Source organism: Quercus suber, unplaced genomic scaffold (genome assembly GCF_002906115.3).
Source record: "Quercus suber isolate HL8 unplaced genomic scaffold, Cork oak 2.0 scaffold_9, whole genome shotgun sequence".
In the NCBI taxonomy this organism is placed as follows: domain Eukaryota; kingdom Viridiplantae; phylum Streptophyta; class Magnoliopsida; order Fagales; family Fagaceae; genus Quercus; species Quercus suber.
In genome coordinates this window covers 1619462-1634065 of record NW_027069475.1, presented here as the reverse complement: position 1 = coordinate 1634065, position 14604 = coordinate 1619462, and the positions used below count along the sequence as shown (strand labels likewise).

At 34.3% G+C, this 14604-nt stretch overlaps 1 protein-coding gene across 2 annotated transcripts; it reads right to left on the bottom strand.

The window, feature by feature from the left end:
• Positions 1–6615: 6615 nt before the first annotated feature.
• LOC112010789 (uncharacterized) lies at positions 6616–12855 on the bottom strand. Of its 2 annotated transcripts, XM_024043157.2 has the most exons (9): positions 12002–12843; positions 10163–10369; positions 9803–10045; positions 9143–9209; positions 8871–9053; positions 8620–8711; positions 7903–8085; positions 7681–7817; positions 6616–7339 (listed from the first exon to the last, which is right to left on the bottom strand). In XM_024043157.2, exons 1-9 carry the CDS (start codon positions 12500–12502, stop codon positions 7120–7122), a joined length of 1833 nt encoding a protein of 610 aa, XP_023898925.2. In that variant the 5' UTR covers positions 12503–12843; the 3' UTR covers positions 6616–7119. The 2 variants fall into 2 exon arrangements, with proteins under 2 accessions (XP_023898925.2, XP_065632858.1); XM_065776786.1 differs by lacking the exons at positions 6616–7339; positions 7681–7817 and having other exon boundaries at positions 7904–8085; positions 8616–8711; positions 12002–12855.
• Between the last annotated feature and the right edge of the window lie 1749 nt (positions 12856–14604).

Genomic DNA, 14604 nt, shown 5'->3' with positions numbered 1-14604 from the left:
CTACAATTCATAAGTCTCATTGCACTTTTTGTACTATTCATTAATCTCACTATATTATTTCAGCTAGTTTTTAGCTTTATCTACGGTTCTTTCAGTAAAAAAATTTCAGTTTCAATAAATATTCTCATTCATTAAAAAAAAAAAAAACAATTTTTTTCATTTTAAAAATCGACACCCCTAAAAATTATTTCCATTTTATACTTCTTAAGGCGAAAATCGTATATTTACTTTTTTTTTGGAAGCTTCACTAATGACACTTCTACACTCCTCAAAATTTAGTTGGGCATATGACAGGCTTTAGAGCATTCATATCAACTCGTGTAAAAGATTTCGTTTATTTTACACAAAAAACCTACTTTTTCTATTTTACACAATCATTTTTACAAAACACCCACATCAAGACTTTTCAATAAAATATTCATTCTTCATCAATTTTTTATTATTTTCCCTAATGGTCATACTTTTTTTAATTTAAACTTATATTTTAAGTAAACTACCAACACCGGTGGCTCGGCCAATGGAGCCACTCGTGGTGGAGGTCCGATGGCCGAACTGCCAAAATAGTGGCTCTGGCGAACGCCGCTGGATTGGTCTCGCCGCCCACCGTACCGCCAAATAATGACCCAACGGTGGGTGGATTATTAAAATAGTGGCTTCAACGAACGCCACTGATGCCCAAACTACCAAAATAGTGGCTTTGGTGACCGCCCACCGGATTGGTGTCTCTGACCATTGTACCGCCATCACCGATGGGCCGATTGTTGTAATAGTTGCTCTGACTACCGCCGTCGAATTGATGTCTCCGACCACCGTATTGCTAGAATCGGTGACCGAATCAATGTCTCCTACCAACGGTCATATTTTTTTTTTTTACCCAACAGTCATAATTTTTATTGTTATATCCACCAGTCATAATTTTGAAATGGGTACTATATTGCAGATGGTATATATCCATCATGGGCAACATTTGTCAAAACAATTTCAGCACCACAAGACCGTAAAAGACAACATTTTGCTTCCGCACAAGAGGTGGCTAGGAAGGATGTCGAACATGCTTTTGGAGTACTTCAAGTGCGATTTGCAATTGTGCGTGGGCCTGCACATTTTTTCCACCTTGAAACGCTTAAGGACATTATGATGGCATGTATAATATTGCATAATATGATCGCTGAAGATGAGCGGCATACTTACCTTGGAGCAAATGACTTTGATTATGATCAAATCGATAATAATGGACCTGAACCGGTGTCACATAATCCCACTTGTAACCTTATGCAGTTCATTGAACGTCATATTCCATTAGAGATAGAGGAATTCATTCTCAACTTCAAGCGGATCTCGTCGAGCATCTATGGCAACTACAAGGCTAGTCGTAGGAATTTGGAATTCTAAATTTCTAAGTATTACTACTTTTATTTAATGTGAACCTTCATTGTTATTTAATCCTCAATATTTACTTTATATTTCAAAATGGTCTATTTCACTATTCTTTAAAATGTTTTGTGTTATTCTTTATACTTTTATATTTATTTCAATAAAGTAAAATGTGGCACAACAATCAAAAGACAACTACAAACACAGCACAGTTATACCATACATTGACATTCTATACCTAATAATTCATTTGGTAAAAGTCCACTCATAATTCTATAATTTAAAACACAGCACAGTTATAGTTATCCTTTTTAATTCTTCTATCTTTACTGCAGAGGAGTCGGACCTATACTGCAGAAGCAAGAAATATGCAGAAAAATAAAACAGTTTCTGCAGAAAAATAACATTATGCAGAAAAATTACACTATAAGTTGCCTAGAGCTAAACAAGCAGCAGCAGCAGACAAGTAAGTTGCCTAGAGCTAAACAAGTAGCACCAGCAACAAATGCAAGCATGCAGCTGCAACAAGTGACACCATAACATTATGCAGAAAAACAAAACAGTTTCTGCATAAACAAATAATTATACAGAAAAATCAGCAAGTACAGCCACTGCACAACAGAGACATTGCTTCACCCAAAATAGAATGACAAGAACATAATCACAAATTAAATTTAATAATCAAGTGCTATTGTCCGTGCACAATACAAAATTTACAACATTGCATCTGTTCCCTTGCACAAGTAAAGACTACAAAAAATCATCTATGTCAACTATGTGCTAGGTATCTTTGCACTATACAAAAAATTACTTGATTAGATATTGTCAACAATAACATTCAAATTATGATGGATATTTAGACCTTAACATTCAAATCCATATCCAGCTGCAATAAAAACCACTGATATCCAAAATATTTTCTAACATTCTGCGAAAAGAAAGAAAGTTTGTAAAAATAACAAAAGAATTTTTTTTCATTAAACTCAATTCAACTATGCATTAGTCCCAAATAAATATTCTCATTCATTAAAAAAAAAAAAAAAAAAAAAAAGACAATTTTTTTCATTTTAAAAATCAACACCCCTAAAAATTATTTCCATTTTATACTTCTTAAGGCGAAAATCGTATATTTACTTTTTTTTTGGAAGCTTCACTAATGACACTTCTACACTCCTCAAAATTTAGTTGGGCATATGACAGGCTTTAAAGCATTCATATCAGCTCGTGTAAAAGATTTCGTTTATTTTACACAAAAAACTTACTTTTTCTATTTTACATAATCATTTTTACAAAACACCCACATCAGTTTATCTATTTTATAAGACTTTTCAATAAAATATTCATTATTCATCAATTTTTTATTATTTTCCCTAATGGTCATACTTTTTTTAATTTAAACTTATATTTTAAGTAAACTACCAACACCGGTGGCTCGGCCAATGGAGCCGCTCGTGGTGGAGGTCCGATGGCCGAACCGCCAAAATAGTGGCTCCGGCGAACGTCGCTGGATTGGTCTCGCCGCCCACCGTACCGCCAAATAATGACCCACTGGTGGGTGGATTATTAAAATAGTGGCTTCGACGAACGCCACTGATGCCCAAACTACCAAAATAGTGGCTTTGGTGACCGCCCACCGGATTGGTGTCTCTGACCATTGTACCGCCATCACCGATGGGCCGATTGTTGTAATAGTTGCTCCGACTACCGCCGTCGAATTGATGTCTCCGACCACCGTATTGCTAGAATCGGTGACCGAATCAATGTCTCCTACCAACGGTCATATTTTTTTTTTTACCCAACGGTCATAATTTTTATTGTTATATCCACCGGTCATAATTTTGAAATGGGGTACTATATTGTAGATGGTATATATCCATCATGGGCAACATTTGTCAAAACAATTCCAGCACCACAAGACCGTAAAAGACAACATTTTGCTTCCGCACAAGAGGCGGCTAGGAAGGATGTCGAACGTGCTTTTGGAGTACTTCAAGCGCGATTTGCAATTGTGCGTGGGCCTGCACATTTTTTCCACCTTGAAATGCTTAAGGACATTATGATGGCATGTATAATATTGCATAATATGATCGTTGAAGATGAGCGGCATACTTACCTTGGAGCAAATGACTTTGATTATGATCAAATCGATAATAATGGACCTGAACAGGTGTCACATAATCCCACTTGTAACCTTATGCAGTTCATTGAACGTCATATTCCATTAGAGATAGAGGAATTCATTCTCAACTTCAAGCGGATCTCGTCAAGCATCTATGGCAACTACAAGGCCAGTCGTAGGAATTTGGAATTCTAAATTTCTAAGTATTACTACTTTTATTTAATGTGTACCTTCATTGTTATTTAATCCTCAATATTTACTTTATATTTCAAAATGGTCTATTTCACTATTCTTTAAAATGTTTTGTGTTATTCTTTATACTTTTATATTTATGTCAATAAAGTAAAATGTGGCACAACAATCAAAAGACAACTGCAAACACAGCACAGTTATACCATACATTGACATTCTATACCTAATAATTCATTTGGTAAAAGTCCATTCATAATTCTATAATTTAAAACACAGCACAGTTATAGTTATCCTTTTTAATTCTTCTATCTTTACTGCAGAGGAGTCGGACCTATACTGCAGAAGCAAGAAATATGCAGAAAAATAAAACAGTTTCTGCAGAAAAATAACATTATGCAGAAAAATAAAACAGTTTCTGCAGAAAAATAACACTATAAGTTGCGTAGAGCTAAACAAGCAGCAGCAGCATACAAGTAAGTTGCCTAGAGCTAAACAAGCAGCACTAGTAGCAAATGCAGGCATGCAGATGCAACAAGTGACACCATAACATTATGCAGAAAAACAAAACAGTTTCTGCATAAACAAATAATTATACAGAAAAATCAGCAAGTACAGCCACTGCACAACAGAGACATTGCTTCACCCAAAATAGAATGACAAGAACATAATCACAAATTAAATTCAATAATCAAGTGCTATTGTCTGTGCACAATACAAAATTTACAACATTGCATCTATTCCCTTGCACAAGTAAAGACTACAAAAAATCATCTATGTCAACTATGTGCTAGGTATCTTTGCACTATACAAAAAATTACTTGATTAGATATTGTCAATAATAACATTCAAATTATGATGGATATTTAGACCTTAACATTCAAATCCATATCCAGCTGCAATAAAAACCACTGATATCCAAAATATTTTCTAACATTCTGCGAAAAGAAAGAAAGTTTGTAAAAATAACAAAAGAATTTTTTTCATTAAACTCAATTCAACTATGCATTAGTCCCAAATAAATTGAGATTAATTAAGAATGCTTGTTATCAAACAAATAGCAAATAAATGTGTACATAAAACAGAAGAAGTACCAAACAATAGTTAAGATATAATGTCTCCACTTAATAGACTTCTGCAAGTATCATTACTGCACAAGTACTAATGATTTGTGCAGAATGCAAAGGGTCACGGCACACATATACAGCATTAAGTTGATAAGACACAAAGTATATACCATGTTCAATCAGTCTGAAAACAGGGGAGAAACTAATCAGTCCCAAAACATGGGAGAAACTAATTATATACCCTGTTCAATCAATTCAAATTCTTCAAACACTCCCTACACATGGGGAAACTAATCCCTATCAAAAGACAAAATTTAATCCTTGCCTAAACTCTAAAATAATCAAATATAAATACACACAAAATCTGAAATACTAATAAATTCCAAAAATAAATCTTCGGGTGTGCTCCGAAGAACCCCTAAAAAAAAAAACCCAAACCAGAAAAAATTTGAAACAAGGAACCCTAAAAAAAAAATTTAGAGAAACTCCCAAGAATCTTACTTGAAACCAAAAAGCAAAAAGACCCTAAAATCTCAATGAGAAAAACCCATACCTTTTTAGAGAAATTAGCCCCAAAGTCTGTCAATAGAGAAGATGAGTCTATCAATTGATCCACCCTGCAAAACCCCAAAACCAATCAAATAGAGAAGATGAGTCTGTCAATAGAGAATGAGCAAAAGCTAAGTAGAAGTAGACGAAGAAAGAAGATGAGAGGAAGAGAGGAATGAAACAGGGAGAGAGAAGCTAAGACCTGCGTTGGTGTGCTCAATGAGAGGAGAGAGAAAAAAAGAGCGAAAAAGAAAAAGAAGTTTTTTATATTGTACCCGTGTGAACTGATAATATTATTTTATTGTTTACACGAGCTACAGTACCCGTGTATATTTACACGGGTACTGTAGTTCATGGAAAAATATGGCCGGTTTTACACATTTTTACACCCATTGATGTGAGTGTTTTTTTGCTCAAAATGTGTAAAATTTGCACTATACATGTATTTTAGAAGACTTTAAATGATCTGATGTGAATGCTCTTATAGTTGGAAACCTAGAAGAGCATATATATTTGGGCTACACGATGAGAATGGCTCCCCTTTTTCCAAGTTGCAATTGACAAGAGGAACGATGTTATTCATAATTGGTCATTGGTTGCTCTAGTATGGCTCCCCCTTTGGTAGCCCATTTTGAACACAATTTTGAGCATTTTAAACAACATTACACACATTTTCACACATACTTATATCAAAAACACTTAAACAACATTACTCAAACTTCTCTACCAAACACCCTGTGTAATCTTAAATTAGGATTGGCTTCTTACTTTCTCAGTCTTAAGTGTTGATGGCATTGTTTTTAGTTGCAATATGTCCCAAGATATATGAGTCCTTAACTTTTTTTTACGAAAAGGAGAAAATACAATAATCAAGTTAAAAATCTAAACCACACGAATTTGCGGTTGGAAATGAAAGGTTAAAATGTCCCAAAAAAGAATGAGAGAGGTAGATAGAGAAATCAAGGAGTCCATATGAATAATTGAATACTTTATTAATACATCACATTGCCTGGGCTCGTTGCATCTTATTTTAATAATTTCTTCGACCTTTGCATAAGGAAAATGTTAAAATTATAATTTGCTCATGAGGCAAGTTATAAGGGTTAAGTAAAAATAATAGGTCCACAACTCCACCACTCATAACTTATCATTTGAGCAAGTTATAACAGAAATCGTGATTCTGTTTTTGCCCGTATTATTTTTTTGGGAACTGAAACATTTTTGTCTGAATAAGACACTCCAACGCGGCTACACCAATTTAGCTGAGCCCATTAATAAATCAAGAATTATAAGGAGATGAAAGCCAGGCCCATAAAATGGGATACAAAAGTAGCTCAAATTCTGAAGAAGCTACTCTTCTATAATTTAATATATTATTAGATACGTTAACACCCTTGTCAGCAACTTCTTCCAGAAAATTTGTAACAACTTCAACAAAAAAAGAAAAAAAGAAAAAAAAAAGGGTGGAGTTTATATCATTTTGACTACCTGATTTTCTTTTACAATGGTATAAACAATTAGCACTAAAATGGAAACTCTATCAATTAACCCGCAATGCTCAAGCACACCCTACAAATAATCAAACGCCCATCCAACCAATATCAGCAAACCACCAGACTGATGAAGCTGCGGGTTGCACACAGGCAATAAAACAAGCGGAAGCAACCACGCTCGGACATATAATCCCCAAATTGGCAGCTGAAGCCTCACTAACCAATTATAACCCCCTGAACTCCCCTGAAAAGCCCCTGGTGTGATTCTAATTCTCACTGTCCCATTAAAATGCAGAAACTATTAATGCCCAAGGGCTGTAACATAACTTTACAAGCTTGTTTTGACGTCTCTGGTCCTGATTATGTGGTCATTGAAGTGAAAACAGTCAGCAACGTTGAAGTGCTTTGCAAGCCGGAGGACAGAAGACTGCACAACTTCAGATTTTGGTAAGATAGAACTAGGTAGATGGGGTAGGCAAACGGGCACATATTGATCACTATCTTCTGGAAGGCAGAAGAATGAAAGCACCGATCGGCAGAATATGAATCTGTGGAGAAAACCAACATCAAATGACCATTCACTAATTATCTAAAACAATAAATAACAAGATTCAAAAAAGAAGACATTTGTCATTGTTTCCTTTTCAATATGGGATGTCCCATCAACAATTAGAGCTCAAATTCAGTTAGGTCCTCTTGTCCGACCAATTGGACCAATGCTAGGCTTGAACAATAACTACAACAACAAAGCTGAAAGCTCTCAAAACAATGAGGAGGTCAGGCTCTAGATCCTCAATAGACCAATCAAGGTCATTCATAGTCATATTTGGCATAAACAATAATTACCAATAAAAAAAATGATAGTATGCTTAAAATGAAAGAACAGTACCTTAGAATTAGCCGCCTAATAAACGGATCATTTAAAACTTGTGCCCAAACTATATTCACGCTAGTTGATGTACAAAGTATTACCTCCCACTCAGAGAACGCAGTGGAGAGTATGTTTTCAGCATCATTGTAAACATCCTAAAAATATAACCTCATGAACATATTGGAATAACCAGAATTAATCAACTTAAAAGAATTCAAAAAAGTATTGTAATTAACTTACAGCATTAATATCAGAAGAGTGGAGGCCAACCATTTGGCAAAATGCTGGTAGGGGAGCGGTCAAGAAAAAGGTAAACTGACTTCCATTTTTTGATATATCAACATCAGATAAATTCTTGAATGCTGGCCTCATAGGTGAAAGGAGTAGAGCAGCTGCCTCTCCCCTCTCTGCACCATGTAAAACCTGCAAATCATTTGTCATTCACATGTAAGCAACTTGACAGAGATGATAACCAAATACAATCATAAACAGTAAATCTTGCATTGCAAAACATATATAGCTAAAGCTTCTAATTAAATTATCAAAAGGACCAAATAATGCTTCAAAAACATATGTACGTTATGATTAATCTTGCATACATTGAATTTAGGGGTAAATATTGTAATCCTAGAAGATATGATCCATGAGTGAAATATTATAAACATTCTAGTGGCATTGCAAGTACTTGTTCCTTAAAGCTTATCCCCAAACACATCCTTTAGTGAAAAGGGCTCTACAAATTCTATGATGAAGTTATTGTTACATTAAGATCTTCCTTTGCAAATATCTGAATTCCATTAATAACATGTCAAAACTTAACTTGAATATCAAATAAGTAGTTTAGACATGACAGTAACCATAAAACATATGTTTTTTAAAGTGGCAAAATCTGATTTAGAACAGAAATACTGCTCTAGAATAGCCTATCAAGTCATACAAAAGTTTTGACAAACCTGCCTTGAATGCATGGCTGTTGTCACTATCAATAATCAAGAAAAGAGGTCTTCGGGTAAAAGGAATTATATCACCAGGGTAAAGATTATTTGAAACTGAGAAATACAACAAAAGATGTGTTAGAACAAACAAATAGTTTGGGGACTGCTCCCAAATATAAATGGCATGGAAACTAGGTAATAATTAACAAGTTTCTAAGCATAAATGCTCCTAATAAAAACAGGACCGAGCATGGATTCAGTATGGGTACCTACCACTGTTTCCTCTTGAACCAAACCACAGATAACTATCATAATAGCCAGTTGACTCTCCCCTATCATTAGAACTAGATTCAGACATAGAGCTACTCTGCTCTTGTGAGAACTGAGAAGAAACTTTGTATTTTGAAGATTTCTGAAATCCTTCCATCTGACTAACATTACTATGACCAGCATTCCCTGCATGATTGATCATTGAGGTCACTAATTTAGGATGACAAAAGCGGAGTAGTTAATTATTATTCCAGAAATATATAAGTGATATAAACCTGAGGCTGATAGATATACTAGCATAACACTATCTGGAGGGAGCTCCTCACAAATTGTAGCCATAACCTGCCCATGCGCCACAAAGTTAAAAATCAGCCTCAATAATGAAAAATCCATGAGATAAATAAAGAAAATATGTACTGTATAAAAAGTACATGTATTCACAAATCATGCAGTAAAACTGGCTACAGATGCTACATAAGCCAGTGCTGTGAAGTTTGGATTAAGACATTGCCAAGCTATTTAGTCTTACATACTGATAATATGAAGTATTAATACACAAAATTTTTGCATTAGATAGCATCTGCTTTTTACAAGAAAATGTCAAAGACAACCACATCCAAGATTTCTTCACAGCAAAGAAAAAAATGTGACGACAAATATTGCGTTATAGGGCACACAATCTATATTTTATGTCCAAAGGAGGGTGAAATCACATTATCATATGCATTCCTCCAAGGAAAGATATGATCTCCAAATGAGCTTAGTTACTAAAGAGCCTATATATGCAAGCAAATGGACCACCTACAGATAGAGATTATGAACTTATTTACGAATTCTCTTCTGATTCCATAAACAGAAGCTACAACACAGTTGACTACAAGAAACCAAGCAGGTGACAACAGTATAGACAATTAAGTAATGGCTTTAAAACTTACTGCTATCAAATGTGTTACAGATGGACGATAGAGAATAGCTTTCCTTGGATTTGGTGGTAAGGTTGGATCAGTCATGTCCGCAGCCAAATTTATATCAATCAATCCAGAAGCTCCAGAATGATCGGTTGAAACGCAGTTCCCATTTGATTCAACTAGCTGCTTTTGATAGAAAGAACCACTTGGCTCCCACTCCAAACATTGCAGCATTCTAAAAGTGTCCAAAGTAAGTTCAGCAAATTTGACCTGAAAGTGACAATACATATGTCAAAATTTTCCTTTATGCAGGGTTTAATTAATGATTTTTGTTCCAGCTGATCTAAAATCAAGAATGAGACATTTAAACATGAAAAGGTTATTCACCTCATTCCGGTGGTAGCTTGTCAGCAGTGCACCTCGAAACTTTAGAACTTTCTTTGCATGGAAGCGAGCCACATATGGAAGAGAAGCTTGATGGGAATCAAACATGGCACAATAACGCAAAGGCCTGACATTCATAAACGCTGTATCAACTTTCATAAAGCGGACAATTTCTTGCACCACTTGCCTCCATTCTTTAAAGTTCGTTTCCTGACAAGAGATAGTATAGATGTCTTAAATCATGTTAGTATAATACTATTGTTTAAGTCAATGGCATAGCAAAAATTCAGATAAAGGTTTTAAATAAAAACCAGTCAAATTGAGAAGGAATTAATGAGGCCCGCGCTAATAATCATGCAAATAACTTAACGGGAGCTGGACATTTTTAAAAAACAGCTTAAACTGATATTTCTGATTCTTATAGATACCACATTTTACATTGTCAAAGTTTCATTTAACTTTCAGTAAATAAATTTAATAGCTTGATTTATGAAAAACCTGTCAATAAGTGGCCACTAAGAAGGTCACTGGTATTTAGTAAAACAATCTTACAGTTCTACTTTTGCTCATTCATTCAATTTGCAATTCAGGCGACACAACATTAGATTAGCACTAAAAATCTCTCCTTACAATTTCTAAGTTCTAACATTGATTAGACCAAGTAAACACTTATAGCCTGTTTGGATGGAGGGGGGAAGGAGGGGGAGTAGAGTACTGTTGGCTAAAAATAAGCTAATTTTGTGCTAAATCTACTCTGCTCTACTCCCCCTCTTTCCCCCTCAATCCAAACGGACCATTAGTTCAACTGTTCAATTATATAAATGCTAAAGGAGATAGTCAGGCCAACTAAGCATTCATAGTTTAGACTACCACTGATATTTATGCTCAAAATTTCTTGATGTTGGTGCTCCATTGCTCTTCAGAGAAAAAGGAAAAAAATAAAAATAAAAATAAAAATAACTAAAAAAAACCCTTAAGCCCACAGCATTTTAGTTTCTTTGGCCTTTCAGGTTTTCAGGTCCTACAAATAAAAAAATTGCTAATTCAAGTGTTGATTTTTCCATGAAGCAGAATTTGACCATTTGTTTTATATTGCCATATAAGAACCAACAAATTAGTGGCACCCAGAGTCTTGCCAAAAGAATTGAGACTTTCTCTTTACTTTTATTTGTCATGATTCATTACCTCTCTCTCACTCTACCCATTACCCCATCTGCATCGATTAGTCGCCCTGTCAACCAAGCAAGTCAAACTGGACAGACCAGCTATGCATAAATATAACTATAAAATTCACCATTCATGATTCAACTACATTTGGTCCAATAATTGAACCACCACATTAAATAAACAAATACCCATTTCACAACCTTGGAGCTTACTCCTTGACCATTAAATTTAAAAAAATATATATACTTTCAGGAACCTCTGATCTGGAACATATATAAAATTTCAAATCAATAATACATATTTGCATTCAGAAATTAGTAAATTCCAGATTGCATAAACGAAAACCCTATTGGAAGTTCTTGCAGAAATAAATAAAACCCTTGAAAATTCAGCTAAAGTTAAAATAAAAATAAAAATAAAAATAAAACAATTTCTCTGTGTCCTGGAATTCAAATTACAAACAATACATTTCTTCAAAGATCTCAAACGGAAATCATATGTAATTAACGTGGCCATGCTCAATTTTTAGCTATATTTAAGTCCAAAAATTCGATGTGCATCAATGAAATTTAATTAAACAATAAGGAAACTCAAAACAACTTTCTCAATTATCTCAGTAACCAAACAAAAGCCGAAATGCGAGTAAACAAAAACCAATTCCGCGTGAAAAATTACCCGGAAACAAGCTTTGCTCTCATCGACGAGAGCCTTGAACAAGTCCGCGAGGCCCTTAACCATCTCGGTCCGGTTCAAAATCAACGAAACGAGCAAGAACCTGGCGTAAAACCTCAGTTCCTTGAACCTAACCCCGAGATCTTTACGGAAGCCTTTGGATCCTTCGAAGTAGCGCCTATTGAGAATCGCCTCGTAGAACACGTAAGCCTCGACGAGAAACCTGGCCTCGCTGGTCCGCATGTACTGGCCGAAGTAGAGCTGGCCGATCCGGCTGGCGATCTCGCCGATTTCCCAGCGGTGGAGACCGGAGTCGACGAGCTCCGACCGGTGATCCTGCTGGTACCTCCAGAGCTTCGTGTACGCCTTGAAGACCTTGTGGAAGTACTGCTGGCTCGTCACGTGACCGTACGCCGGAACGTCTCGAACCCTCGCGAACTTTCGGTCTGCGCCTTCCACCAACGCCCTGAACGTTCGCAAAACGGCGTCGTTCTTCTCTCCCATTACAGGAAAAACGTTTTTCTTCTTCTTCTTCTTCTTCTTCTTATTCTCTCTCTTAGTAATTCGAACCAGAATCGTTTCGTTTCGCGGTCATCGGGAAAATGAGAAAAGGAGAGAGAAAGAGAAAGAGAGATATGGACTTTTATAGGGTGATGGTGTTAAAGGTCGCGTCATTACTTTTACTTTTTTTTTTTTTTGTTTTTGTTTTTGTTTTTTAAAAAATTGTTTTTGATACTGAAATTACAGTGGCGGCGTGAGAGAGAGATTGGAATGGGAAGTGGGAGTGGCATGAGATTTTGGATGATATGGTGATGAGGATAATGCGGTGGCACTAGTTTTTCTGTGGCGATGACAGATGAGAGTGTTTGTGGGTTTTGGTTACTGTGGAACAGGTGGTACGTATTTCTGGGTTTTACACCGTTTGATCGTTTGAGATCTGGTTGATCCAACGGTCAGCGTCTGGGTTTTGTATATTGGATTAAAGGATTTTTTTTTTCTTCTTTAGATAAATCAGTTAAAATTGAAATCCTAATTCTTGGTCACAATTTGAAATTGCAGTTGTTTTCTACTCTTTTTGTTATTCCGTTTAGTCCCAAAAAAAAAAAAAAAAGTTTACTTCCAAAACAGTTTTAAGAAAAATTCATCCAGCCAACTATGTGATGATTGATAAGTTTACTCATATGGGTTATACCTGCTGTGATTTTATTTATCAATAGCAACGTAATAGATTGAAGACTTGGAGTTTAAAATAATTTTTTTTCCATAACAAAAATAATATTCTTTTATTTGTAAGAGTTTTGTAGGTTAATGGTATTATCTACTCTCTTTTATAAAGAGCTAAATCCTCAAATCATCCAATATTGTACCAACATGAGCTAATAAAATTATGATACCAAATGCATAATTTCCCTTTTTTGATGAAATTTTCCCCATTATTTATTTATAATCTACTTCCTTTTTGTTTAAAAAAAAAAAAAAAACTATTTGCCTTTTAGCAATAAATATACAAAGAATAAATTTTCATTGTTATAAAAAGTGAACATTCATCAGCTTCAATTATGAGAAAAGCTTAATTATTCAATTAGGCGAATCATTTTGCTAATGTCATCATGAAGAGAATTTTCGGAGAATTGGTTGATCTTTTGAATTCATGTAGGATTTGCACGTTGAAAGTTGCATAGGTTTTTTTGAGGATATTAATTTTATTTGTGAAAATTTGTATTATATTTCCTTTGTTAGTGTAGCTATATAGTGTAATAGAGTTGGTTTAACTCCTCCTAGTGCTACAAAAGAGAATGAGGAATCCATTATTTGGTTAAAAGAATACCTCTCTTTTTACTTTCTCATTGTACAAAGTGACCTATAATTAATAGAGTTTATTATGGTTTTCCCTCAAAATAAATAAATAACCCTATTCTAATTATACACACAAATTAAGGGTATGATTAGTATTTTGAAAATTTATTCTTTATATATTTATTGTTTTTAATTGTTTGGGATATATATATATATATATCTATATATTTTTTCCTTTGATAAGTGTTTTTTTTTTCCTTTTTTTAGAAGAACATTGTTTGTTCTTCATTGGTCAGTCCATTCATGTATTTGAATTTAATTTGTAAACCTAATGTATTTACCTAAAGAAATATTTCCTAAATTTTGCCCTTTTTTCTAAAACCAATTGTGCACTTTGTACATCAACCAAAAGTAATGGATATGTATAAACTATATATATAAAAAAATAAAAATAAAAGTTCTCAAAATATTGTTTCTTTGAGCTTTTAAAATTATTTATGCATATGTGAATCTTCTAAAATATTTAGTGACTAAATAAATAATATAAAAGAAATAGTTTTTAGTGTATATATATACACACACACAATAGTTTTTAGCATATGCTCTTTATTTCATCTTAAAAGATACTAAACAATTTTGAAAAATATATATATTTATAAGAATTATGTCTTATTGTAAAATGAGCACCCAATTAACAACATAATCAACAAGGTATATCGTTCAAACAAACAAAAATTTCAATCAACCATTCCAATTTTAGAAGTTGGGCAAAAATGTTATTTTCATATCTTGGAAAATCATCCCCCCCC

Coding starts and splice junctions, on each gene's coding strand:
- LOC112010789 (XM_024043157.2), bottom strand. CDS start 12,502: ATGGGAGAGAAGAACGACGCCGTTTTGCGAACGTTCAGGGCGTTGGTG. Junction 9,054..9,142: donor AGTATATCTATCAGCCTCAG/GTTTATATCACT, acceptor TCAATCATGCAG/GGAATGCTGGTCATAGTAAT. Junction 8,086..8,619: donor ACAACAGCCATGCATTCAAG/GCAGGTTTGTCA, acceptor AATGATTTGCAG/GTTTTACATGGTGCAGAGAG.